This window comes from Prunus mume, unplaced genomic scaffold, assembly GCF_029339155.1.
Source record: "Prunus mume cultivar Tortuosa unplaced genomic scaffold, ASM2933915v1 scaffold25, whole genome shotgun sequence".
In the NCBI taxonomy this organism is placed as follows: domain Eukaryota; kingdom Viridiplantae; phylum Streptophyta; class Magnoliopsida; order Rosales; family Rosaceae; genus Prunus; species Prunus mume.
In genome coordinates this window covers 36,901-50,091 of record NW_028296571.1, presented here as the reverse complement: position 1 = coordinate 50,091, position 13,191 = coordinate 36,901, and the positions used below count along the sequence as shown (strand labels likewise).

The following is a 13,191-nucleotide window of genomic DNA, read 5'->3' as shown; positions in this document are numbered from 1 at the left end:
TTAATATAAAGAAGGCCAACAGGAACAATCAGAATACGAAGGCCTCCTCAAACGGGCAGAATACAAAATAAAATAACACCCCAGCGTGAACTTACATAAAACAACATATTAAACAAACAAAACAACACAAAAGATGACCACAAACTTACTAAATACAATGTTAACAAAGATGGCACCTTAAGATTACATTATACATATGAAAAAAAGAGGCCCCCTCAAACTTACCTAATACAAAATAAATACATAAACAGGGCACCTCATCCGCACATAATTAAAAAAGAGGCCAAGTCATACTTCCATTCCACTGTACAAAGTTTGTCCTAAACCGTTGACATGGTCATATTACAAGTCATACCTTCCGTCTGTGGATACATTTCGAGTTGCATACCCTTCACATGCGGCGACCGCGACCCATTAAATTCATGACCCTCCCGATGATGTCCACTTTCATACGCATCCACAATTTTAAACTTCTAAATAGTTGAAACAGATTGCGATTGTTTTGCTTCAGCTTAGCCATTTAAATCGATTCCTTGAATACAAGAGCTGCGATGGCGAGGCATTTTCAATTTTAGCTCTGACAGCCTTTATATGTAGGAGATGCATCCGGGCTTCATAACGCGCCCGAATTGTGCAGTTTTTTATGATACCCCACCTAGCTTGGCCCTCTTTAATTTTTAACACTATGTCTGCATGGAGATTTTTCCAGAACATGGTATTGGCTCGACATTGCTGCAGTCCTTGGACCCAGTCTTCAGTGTCTTCTGTTGCTGATTTGGCAGGTGTGTCATTCATGTCCCCTCCTTGATAATGGCAAAGGTTAGGTTGGTGTATTTGCAGGTTGCATTAGTTTACCCATAGGTGTGATATGGTTGAAATTGTTGCGCAAGCAGGGCGGGTTTTGACGGAGTAAATGTGATGGAAATGTTGGGTGGATGCAGCTGGGTTACAATTAAATAGTGGGAGGTAATAATCAGCAGGAGAAAATGATAGTCAGCAACTGGCGGGAGTTATTGGCGGGAGTTGTTGGCTCCAATTTTTGACGGGAGTGGTTGGCTCCAATTGTTGGCCAACACGTTACACTTGGGGTTTGTGTAATTAGGTTATTGGTTGGTGTTTGTTGTATGGGACCGTTGTTGTATTTGCAAATTATTCCTATTGTCCTATTTGACCAATTTCCCTCCTGTATGAGGTACAAATGTCCCAAAAGTACAAAATGTCCCAAATTTATAAGTACGGTCAATTCACAAAGTACAAATGCAGATGTTTACAAAAACGGACCATGAAAGTATATGTGTTTCGAATTTATTTGTTGCTATCTTCCAAATAACGGATGTAGATGAGTTCCATTTTTAAATATATCGGTAAAATCCGAATTGTGAATTTTGATACTTGCAAATAAGTTCATGTGTATTCCGCCCACTTGACGTTAACTTCCCCTTGAAATGTGGGTCGGGACTGTATATGACTGTTTTCATGTTATTTAATTTTCTCATATGGTCAACATATAGTATCGTCATTTGTAGGGAATACTGAATAATTTATAAACATTTATGTATATTTCGTTATTTGGATAATTAGGGAACTTGGTCGTCATTTGTAGTATTACTATGTGAAGACCTTGAATATTCAGATAGTATACAGTTTTTTAGTAAGGTTGTGTTTATTGTGTATTCACAGTTGTTTAGGTGTGTATATTTGTACGGGCGATTATTCCACCGTTGACATACCTTTATTCGTATTTGGTAAGGCTGTAATGGGCATCTTACAATGCTCTCATTAATTACAAAGAGGACAGGGTGCAGACTGAGCTGTAATGACCAATTTGAAATAAATATAAAACACACAACTTCCTTTATATAAGAGGGTTTAACGTACTCATTGAATTCCATATCAAACATAGTACTCCATATATAGCAGAGCGCAAAGCTATACTAAAGCTCACCCTATTGTTGGTTACGAAGAAAAAAAACTGCCTAGTTATTTACCTAATGTTAAGTGTTTTGCACGGTGCATGTGTGCAATTTCCCCATCCATAGTTGAAGATGATTTAATCCTCCAACGACTATGGTAGTTACCCGAGACCCGCATGGCATGTCCTTTCCCATCTCCACTGACTCCAAATAACGATCCCACGCCATCCGAAGTGAGGTCGACAACAATGATCCACTAGACAAAATTATCAAGTGAAGCAGACTCCAATATTTGTAGGCTACGGATTGGTGGGAAACGAAATGTGATATTCATGGCAGTGATGGGAAACTTGATTTAACAAGTGAACAATGCATATGCTAGAGAAGTGAAGCAAACAATGAAAGCCAAAAGTCGGAGGGCAAAGTTAGAGTGGTTGAAGGTCAAATTGGAAGAAACAAAGAGAGATGCTGTTCAAAAATTCACTAAATCTAAAGAATTTAACCATGAAATGGTTGAATCTTTTAATAATGGGTTCGAGATGTTCCAAGATTATGCTTCCGTCATCTCACCATACTACAATTGGAGCCAAATAGATGTTGCCGGTGTCCGCAGGGCCGAATAGTTGTGGCCAAGGAATGGCTGATCATAGCCTTGTGCATGCAGCGAGGAAGAAGAACAAGGACATGGATCTAATGATGGACGTATAACCGTTTGGATTTTGGTAGGATCTGTGTAGCTGGGTCAGGGTAAGTACGGGTTCAAAGCATTTTGTGGACACGAAATGAATTTTGTATGAATGTGGTGCCTTGTTTACGCCATGCTCTTATTCTCACGGTTGAGTGGCAAATTAGTAAGTTTGTATAAACGTAAAGTGTTGTGTACTGAATGTGTGCTTATTGTATGTTTATTGCCCTCATATTGGAAGCGTCAAGTACTTATATTGTTTGTGTATTGGTATATTATTGTCTCATATTGGAATCGTAGAGTACTTATATTGTTGTTTTATTGTTTTTGTATTGCTACTGTATTGTGTCATATTGTGATCGTAGGGTAGGTATATTGTGCTTGTATTGATGCTTTATTGATTGCGCTATAGCATATAGCTTTTCCAATTGAGTAATGGTAAAGAGGTACTGTAGCAAAGGTCGTAACGATGGCGGGTTTAGGAAAGTTTGGTGGTTCTGAAGCACGAAAATATCCATGGAAAGATCGGAAAGATATCGATTCCATACAAACCACGGACAGTATACATACATGCAAATTTTTACGTGGAACAAAAATACAGTTATGAAAGGAAGAATTAAATACGAAATAAAAAAGGAGGGTGTTCATTTAAGTAAACAAGCAAACAATTTGAAGGGATAGTAATTTCAGTACTTATAATGAACCTTCGAATTACAGAAGCAATAACATGAAATGGATTAAAAAGGGTTTGTAATGAATGACATCAAGTAATGAAATAATTGAGCAACAATATAGAACACTAAGTAAATAGTTGTCATTTTACAAAACAGGTTCGAACACTTATAAATACCAGAGTCCATAGTCAATAATCAAAAAGCGATGATCATGCTGTGGTTAAGTAGCTCGTAACCTAGAAGGGGGGAAAGGTTTCATCCTCTGTGTGTGTGACTTCAAGTGAATAATGCTTTTGTATTTAAAGTTCACATCACAATAGATCGCGATATTATAGATAATATCGCGATCTGTTGACCATGTGTAGTTGCATGTATACTTTCCCAAAAATTCTCTATATATTCTGTTCTGTGTCGATGAGAAGAATGAGCAATCATGAAGTACTACCAGTATCACAGTAATTGCGTAAGCTTTGCATTTGAAGGAGTTTTATGTACGAGATGCAATTGTAGTTAGCCTTCTAGGCCCTTTCATTTTGGACGCAACAAAAGGACAGCAGCATGACGATAGTGTGAATATACAGACAGGAATACATGACGTTGTCTAGGAAAGGAAAGCAATTTATGAGAATTTGACTACAATCACAATAGAGAACACCAAATCAAATTCAATTAAATTTCAAATGAAAGGTACATAACAAACGAACAGAAATGCTAATCTGAAACACACATTGGCCAGTGGAACATTGTTAATTTACAGCTGGTTTCACTGTGGTGATGGCACTGTATGTTCACCAATTTCTACTAATAATAGGCTGTCATTGCAAAGGACTTGTTACCTTGTTCCATATGCTTCACATGACCGTTGAGTGGACCGACTTCCATCCCTGCAGCATCACCGAAGCTATTCATCAACTTCAGCGTTGACCAAAACAGAGGTAGAAACTAAACAAGTGTAACATCTACGCAACGTGCTGCTTGTTGGTGAGAGGGACAGATTGTTTGCATGTACTTCGGTAGTGGCCCTTCACACCACACCTTGATCATTTTTTACGGAACTCCTCTCCTCTCGGCTATTCTTTGCGCTTATGACGGCCCGCACAACCTTACAAAGAGGAGGGAGGATTTTGACCTTCTTCAAATTTTGGGAATAACCCATGTGCCTTTAGGTGGTACAGGATAAATAGATTCAGCATATGCAGCTGCCCATGTAGCTCGTGTATAATAAGAAGAGGCAAAGGAGTAGGGGTTCAATTCCAAGTGCCGACATACCGCAATAGCGTGCTTGCACGGGAGTTGCTCCAAGTCAAACTTCCTGCATGTACAACTACGGTTTTGCAAGTGCACCAGACCGTTCAAATCACCATCCAGAACATTATACTCGACGTCATTGATTTTGACCACATTCATCCTTGACGCAGCGTCTAACCTCTTCCTTAACTTAATTTCCCCTAAATCAGGGCACAACGTAGAATGAGATTTCATTGCTAACTCTCGACGTTGCCTAAACCAACAGACAAGTAGATTTGTAATTTCATCAATCAAGTGTAGCACCGGAAGCATCCTTGCAAACCGAAGAACTGAATTAATGGACTCCACAATATTCGTTGTCATCACATTATATCGTCGTCCATCACAATGGGCCCGAGACCACTTCTGGACGCCTGCACGTAGTAAATAAGTTCGCACTCGGTCATTGTTTATCCTGGAAAAGTGACGATTGAACTCCGCTAGACGATAAGACTTAGCTGCCCTTACAAAATACCCCAATATCGGATCCCGCTGCTTCAACTTAAATGAGGCTTTGATATTGCCTTTCAAGTGATAAAAGCAAATACCATGGCTTGCCCCAGGAAAAACTCTACGCAACCCATTCTGTATGCTAACATTGCGATCTGATATGACAACGAGATTCGAGCAATCACCAATTGCACAATGTAGTTTTCTCAAAAACCACTCCCAAGCTGCATCCGTCTCCAAATCTCCAATCCCAAAGGCAACAGGATATATGTTCCGATTTCCATCAAATGCGGTCGCAACAAACAAAACACCTCTATACTTGCACTTCAAATGAGTAGCATCAACAGCAATCACGGGCCGCATTGACGACTTAAATCCTCGTATGCATGCACCAATTGCCATAAAAATATAAGAAGTGATCAGCTGCATCAGCCTCAATGTATGTCAAAGTTCCTGGATTTGTACGCTCCAATTCATAACAATAGGAAGGGAGAAGGGAATACGACTCTTCTGCAGACCCCCTAATTCTTTTGAAAGCTAACTCGCTTCTCCACAGAGTAGCTTATGCTCACATCGAATTTTGTTTCACATCTTTCTTGATATCACCGTCAGATAAATGTCGCATTAACTCAAATCTCCACTTAACACAATGTGACAGCTAGCCACTGTAGCTTGAGGATGATGACTACTTATATACGTTATATCACATTCATGAAGTGGATCGTATTTAACAACCTTAAACTCATGTAATCCAACTTTATATGCCCGAACTTTCCAAGGGCAAGGAAGCTGCCAACAGCGAACACACAACCGATGCTTCCTAGATTGGACAGTTCTCAATCGAAAGTGGCCTGTAATAACTGCTAAACTGATGGTTTTTAAAAGGGAAATCTTATTTGGATAAACTCGGCCAACCTTCAAATTTGCTTCCCAATTTATGCACGAAACGCCTCCACCATACTGAATATATTCCAAACTCTGACTATGCTTCAAATCACCCCGACTTGTATGCATTTCAGTTGAACTTGATTGTCGAGGAGGTTCGGATTGCACCGCCTACACCGCATGCTGGACGGTTCGACATTGCTGTCCTCATGAGGATGCGAATCGAGCAGATCATGTTCCTCTTCGTTGCTAGGTTCATTGAAATCAGCAACTATGTTTTCACCACTTTCAAAATTCACTTCAACCCAATCACTCCAATTAAAATCATTCCCACCATTTTCGCCATTGTCCCGACTACTTCTTTGTTCCACAACAAAGTCGCAGGAGCATTGCTACTCTCAACGCTTACAATGCCATTGCACCCTTCAATACCATGACCTTCAATATTTTTCAAGCTTGCTACTAAAGGGGTTACTTTAGAGGCCATAACATCTGTGTTGTACTTTACAAAATATTTAACATCATCATTGTCTTCAACCCTTATATGCTTACAGACGATGAGGATACAGGAACTGAATATTTCAGTGTGACAATATATTTCGTGGGATCTGCATCCATGATCTTATAAATGCGCTGAACAAGGTCGGAAAACGTTACATTCCGTGACACTATTATGCCTTTAGCCTCCCCACCTTCATAACTCTCAATGTTATCCTTCTTAACCCAACTTCCATTGTAGCATACCAATATTCCAACAGTATCCATTTCTGCAAATAACATAGATAATTACTACAACAATGAATAAAACTAAAAATGATACATTCAAACAAATAAAAACATACCACTACACGTATCATTTTATAAATCTTCCAAACTCAAATTCTAGCTGCTTCAACAAGGAACTTTTATTCATTTCTGTCTTTTCTCTGATTTTGTACATAGCTATGGGTTCCAAGTTATTCACAAACTCACATAAACATACCATGGCAGCAATATGAACCCTCTAACCTCTAAGGGTTTTCAACAAATGTAAACAACTTCAACAAAAGGCTCAGGTTGTGATACTGAACATATTATGTGGTATAAGCTCAATTACCAAATTGGAAACCAAAACACACAAACTTTACTTACCAAAACAAACCTAATGCCAATAAATTCTACATTAGCATCTACATTCACTTAAAACTACCCTAACAAACCTACTTTTAGGCCGCATAAAGTAAATAACATATGATTTTTCGTGTCGTTATTTTGCCCATTATCAAACACATTGCACTACATTATACAAGCATTCCACAATTTTAACTAAAATTCAAGTTTACCACATACATCCCATCATAGATAATAACACAAACTATGAATTTCAACATATCATAACGCTTTGAAATCAAAACTTAAGCTCTTCTCGCTCTTCAGGTGAAAAGGGGATGCATGATTTTATAATACATACACTACCAAACTAATATCCAACTCACCTCCGCTCAACGACGCCAAGTCGCACTTTCGCTTCTCCATGGAGTCGCAATATACTCGATCCGAGGTCAACATGGAGGCGGTGCGCTCACGGCCGCATACGGCCAAACTAGGGTTCGAAAGTTTAGGACATCCGGTTGTGACTATGGATGGGTTGCGAATCGGATTGCTCAGCGCCAAAATGTTCGCAACCTAGAGTTCCCCATTTTGCCAAATCAAAACATAGAAGAAAGAGGCGCTATGCCAAATCGCTAAACACGTAAGAAAGAGGCGCCAAAGGGTTGATACATCTGCTTTTATATGGAGGCACTTCGGTCTTTTCACGTCCCCAAGTGATTATATTAGAATACAATTTGTAGCCTGATTATTTCAGCACACTATTTCTGATTTGTGATTATACCAGCTTATTTCCCTATGTTTTTGGTCGTTATTAAATTGGATGAATACAGGTGTTCCATCCTAAAACCTCTAGCAGCGACGCGGTCTGAGTTTTTATCCTAATACCCTAAACCCCAAATAAGCTCTGCCTTCAGACTCTGTACAATGGCGTCCACGCTCAAACTACCAGCCAATTGTGTCGTTGTTCAGCAACAGAGGCGGGCAGTCTTAGCTGGAGCGGGAACCAGTAGATTAGATGCTATTGGTTTCAATTGGAAGCAAAGAGTTTCATCATCATCATCATCGGCTATGAATATGATCCCAAAGATGTCAATTTCAGCCATACCCAATCAAAGTCTTGATAAGTCTTTGCCCAAGAACAAGATTGACATCCCTATCATGGTATTTTGTTGTATCTTTCTGTTTCTAGTAGCTACATTGCTTGCTGCGTTCATAATTTGAGTTCTTATAATGAGCCAACGAAAATTTCGAATTTGGATGTATGGATTATTGTAATTGCTGCTGCGAAATTCATGAATTTGTGTTCAATTTATCGAACAGGTAAACTCATGTAGTGGCAAAATGGGGAAGGCCATTATACAAGCAGCAGATTCTGCAGGACTGAGTGTGGTTCCCGCATCATTTGGCTCTGCCGAAGAATCGGGGCAAACCGTCCAAGTCGGCTCAAACGAGATTCTGATCCATGGTCCTTCTGAAAGAGAAAGAGCCCTTGCATCACTTCTCGAGAAATATCCCAATTTGATTGTGGTGGACTTCACTGTGCCTTCGGCAGTAAATGGTAAATAAATAACACAGGTTTGGAACTCTATTTTGACTTATTTTTGCTTAAAATCTTTTCCATTGCATGGTTAGTAAATATTGTGGCTGGCTTTGTGTCTTCATTCATTTGGATATTTTTCTATCATGTTCAGATAATGCAGAACTATATTGCAAAGTTGGAGTGCCATTTGTGATGGGAACAACCGGTGGAGACAGGGATCGGTTGTACAAGACTGTAGAAGACTCACAAGTCTATGCAGTAATTTCACCACAAATGGGAAAACAGGTGCTCAGAATTTTGTGCTTTAATGGTTTCTAATATTGTTTACTACCGTGGGGGCTTACCTTCCATATCCTAATAGTCGTTTGGTATGAATAGGTTGTGGCATTTCTTGCAGCCATGGAAATTATGGCCGAGCAATTCCCTGGAGCTTTCTCTGGGTATTCTCTACAGGTATTCACTTTTTTCTTGTAATTTGTTACTAATGAAAACTATAGAAGTAGAGATAGTCTAAACATTTGACCAAGTTCATATTTCAGTATATAGACATTCATTTATCTGGTGTACTATATTTTTCTTTTTTTATCATAACTAGTATTTATCTTATCCTTCCTATCTACGAAACCTGCATTTCTTTCCCTTCCAAATGAACTCTTAACGAAGAAAAGGATTACTTTCATGTCTCAGTTAAACCTTTTGTTTTTCTAGCGGTATCTTTTTATTCAATGGAGAACTTTTTGTCCATTGGAACTCCAGCAGTTAGTGTTCATTCTTCTAGCGGTTCATTTTTCTGTTTTCATTTTCTGCGTGCTTTTCCCCTCCCTTGAATTGCATAAACTAATCGTGCAACTCTGCACACTTTTATTCATTGTTAATATCTTTGAAAACAGAAAAATGTTATAAATTTTCAAGGTGCTTGTTTTCTATGCCTTATTCATGTTGCTTGATGCGGCTTAATCATGTTTTTAAATTTCAGGTTATGGAATCCCATCAAGCCAGTAAAGTTGACACATCTGGAACTGCAAAGGCTGTTATTTCTTGCTTCCAGAAGTTGGGTGTGTCCTTTGATATGGAGCAGGTATGTTACAGGATGCATGGTTAATTATACCTTCGGATAATTAGAAATAGTTAACCATAGCATCTGTTTTTCTCATCCTTTTCCCTTGCGTTCCTCACTTTCTGTTTGTTCGTCTGAAGCTATTCAATGTAGCCATTAACTTGAGTATCTTTATGTCTGGCAAGGATACTGCGAATGATAATGTTATAGCTGCATTTCACTACTTGTGTTTGGGATACATGCGTTTTAATAGGTGCGATGAAGAAGAAATAATGGCATTAATGCAGGACAAAGAGGGATAAGTGTAGAAAAGATTGATTCTGGTTTAACATTAAATCTTTGAAGGCTGTAAGATTGTAGTGAGAAAGAACAACAATGTTTTTATGAAACGAAGAGAGAAAATTATAAGGAAAGGATAGAAACTACTAGAATCACAGAAGTAGGGTTCCAGGAATCACACCTAGAGGCCTTAGGCATGACACTTAGGCAGGTTGCATCACACAAACCAAGAAAGAGGCAAATCTCCAACTGAAAGCAGATTAGTAACAGTGGTGGCTATATGTATTTATATTAGTACAAGATGGGATATCAAAGAATTAAATCTAAGACATAGAAATTCAAAACAACAATAGAAGCAGTCACAAAGTTTCAAATATTTTTACTTAAATCTTATCAGTAACAACCTGTCTTGGTTGATTATCAGGCCAGTCCCCTTACATGAAATACCAAATACTTAGAAAGTTTTATATAATCCTTCAGCATTTCATTTTTATCTTCAATCTTTGACAATTTTATCAGGTCCAATTGGTCCGGGATCCCCAGCAACAATTAGAGATGGTGGGAGTTCCAGAGGAGCATTTGTCTGGTCATGCATTTCATATGTATCATCTCAGTTCACCTGATGAAACGTAATACAGAATATTCCCTCTCTCTCTCTCTCAAATTAGTTTTAATTCTATTCCATTGACTTAATTCCCCCTCATTTTTGCAGAGTTTCTTTTGAGTTTCAGCATAATGTTTGTGGTAGATCAATATATGCAGAGGGCACAATTGATTCTGTAATTTTCCTTGCTAAGAAGGTGTTTAAGCTTTTCCATCTCTCTTTTATTCTACTACTTGTTACAGTGCTTATAATGGATAAATTCTTTCTCAAATTATCATCTGATATCGATTATTTGGCAAGAATACTGTTAACATACATTTTTTGGTTAGTTATAGTACTTGTAGGACAATGCACTCCTTCACTTCTGATATGAAATCTTGCATCGATGCAGGTCCATTCGAAGGCAGAGAAGCGGTTATACAATATGATAGATGTCCTGCGAGAGGGTAACATGCGATGATAGTTGGCTTTGTATGAAGGACGTTGTCTGTATTAGTATATTTATTAGCTCACAACAGTTAGATTCTGGTTGAGTAAGATAGGGATGCAAGTTTCGGATTAGCAATTTCAACCTTATCTATGTACTGTTGTTATTTTCCTTCCAGCTTGTGTTTGGAGCATGAAAATTTGTAGTTTGGTCGAAGGAAATACAAATATAACAAGCTTTACTGATAAATTATAAGGCCCAATTGAAATTAAAGGCCAACAGAACCTTAATAGAGAAGCAAACGCAACCTTGATGGTGTGGCATTTATTAAGACATAAAATTTCTGAAATTTGTTAGAACCCAACCCAAACCGACTGGTGATGTATACAGAGCTTTTCCCCTTTCTCTCTCATATACAAAATTCTTAACTGTCTCACATGGTGGTTGATAAATGTTATTGACACATACATCAGTCCCTGTTCCTCCTCCCCGATTATCGACCAAAAAAGAACATAAAAAGGGAAACTTCCCCCTCAATTATCTCCTCTGACCATATAGATCACATCTGTTTTAACATACTTTGAAACGCCCCCCATTTAATCTCTCCCTCTCAAGCAATGTCCAACGACCCCTCCACTTCCTCCATCATAGAAGATGATCAAGATACCATCAATTCCACCACCACCTCCACCATCACCCCAACCCCAACAACTACCACTTCAGCCTCAGCCTCAGCTTCATCACATGACTCATCCCTCTCCAAATGCCAATCAGCAATCCAATCCCTCTCAACCATCCTCCCCTCTCTCCCTCCTTCCCTCTCCTCCTCCTCCAACCCCGCCCACTCCCTCCTCCATGACCACCACACAGCATCCCACATCTCCTCCCTTCTCCGCCAACCCGACTCCGGCGCAGGCGACAACAACCTCTGCCGCTGGCTCTACGACACCTTCCAATCCTCTGATCCCGACCTCCAACTCCTCGTCCTTCGCTTCCTTCCCATCATCGTGGGCATCTACATATCCCGTGCCGCTCTCCGGGTACCCGTAGCCGGCTTTGAGGCCGTCCTTTTAGCCCTTTATGCCCACGAAACCGCAACACGTTCTGGCCACTCCATAACCGTCAGTGTCCCCGACTTGTCTCATCCCAGTCTCTACCACGAAACCAAAACACCCGCTAAAAACAACTCCACAGGCCTAAACTTGGCTGTCATATCTCCAAGTTTGGAACCCTACGGTACAGTGAGGTCCACAAGGAGGGCTAGGATTGTTGGGGTTGCACTGGAGCTGTACTACAGCAAGATACATGAAATGCCGGTGCAGTCAAAGATTGAATTTTGCGAGTTTTGTAGGGTTTGGGCTGGCCAAGACGGAGAAATGTACAAGGAGATGACTGGTAGTAGCTGTAGCAGTAGGAGTGAACGCAAAGAAGAGGATGGAAATGGAGAAAAGGTGGGGAGCATTCCTTTGCCATGGGAATTGATGCAACCGGTTTTCAGGATTTTGGGTCACTGCCTTTTGTGTCCAAATCAAAACAAGGAGTTGGTTGATAAGGGCAGTGAGGCTTGTAGGAGTTTGTATGCCAGGTCTATGCATGATATCAATCCCAAAGCTATTTTGGCCACTGGGAGTCTTCTTAGGCTCACTAAGCAAGCATTGGACTCTAACGATGATTTTGATCCAACTGAGATTCCTAAATCTCGAATTATTAGTATCTAGGTTCTCATTCTCCTCCTGATAATCTCTTTATTTTCTCATTGTCAATAAATTATAAGTTGAGTTCATTTCTAAAACTTTATTCTAAAACAATATCAAATTCCAAGTTTTATTTCCCCATCCAAATGCACCGTACGTACTTTATTCTCTCTTGTAGGGTCTTGATCAGTGTTTCTATCTATACATATATATTGAGCTGACTTGGTGGAACACAACAAGATTGATGGAATAATATGGGAAAATGATTTCTGTTGACGTCTTATGATCAATTCTGACATGTTTTGGGTTCCTTGTAATTATATTTGTTGAAGTGTTCTTTTTTATTTATTTATATAAGCGATAGTCTAAATTACTCTAATTCTTGTTATTATATTGAAATGATTGTTGATTTGTTGATGTGTTTTTTTTTTGAAGTCATCTTCTAACCTTTACCTACGCTACCTCCTCTCCTGCAGTATCTCTATATATTTTCAGCAATTCCATTTTCCCTTGATCAGTTTTGGAATTTCGATGCGAGTATATGATAAACGTATATTAATGTTGATTGACATCACATATTTACATTGATGTAAACACCTCCAAG

General features: G+C 39.2%; 2 protein-coding genes and 1 pseudogene across 2 annotated transcripts; 2 read left to right on the top strand and 1 right to left on the bottom strand.

Annotated features, from left to right (window-relative positions):
• Positions 1-4,406: 4,406 nt before the first annotated feature.
• On the bottom strand, positions 4,407-7,409 carry LOC148914275 (uncharacterized; annotated as a pseudogene).
• A 374-nt stretch (positions 7,410-7,783) lies between these two features.
• Positions 7,784-11,070, top strand: LOC148914274 (4-hydroxy-tetrahydrodipicolinate reductase 2, chloroplastic-like). The gene is made up of 8 exons (XM_089043767.1): positions 7,784-8,147; positions 8,307-8,544; positions 8,678-8,811; positions 8,905-8,979; positions 9,503-9,604; positions 10,382-10,491; positions 10,575-10,662; positions 10,858-11,070. The coding sequence occupies exons 1-8, from the start codon at positions 7,911-7,913 to the stop codon at positions 10,924-10,926; spliced, it is 1,053 nt and encodes a 350-aa protein (XP_088899893.1). The 5' UTR covers positions 7,784-7,910; the 3' UTR covers positions 10,927-11,070.
• A 185-nt stretch (positions 11,071-11,255) lies between these two features.
• On the top strand, positions 11,256-12,728 carry LOC103330453 (uncharacterized). Its single transcript, XM_008233044.3, has one exon. It carries the CDS (start codon positions 11,511-11,513, stop codon positions 12,609-12,611), a length of 1,101 nt encoding a protein of 366 aa, XP_008231266.2. The 5' UTR covers positions 11,256-11,510; the 3' UTR covers positions 12,612-12,728.
• Positions 12,729-13,191: the final 463 nt, after the last annotated feature.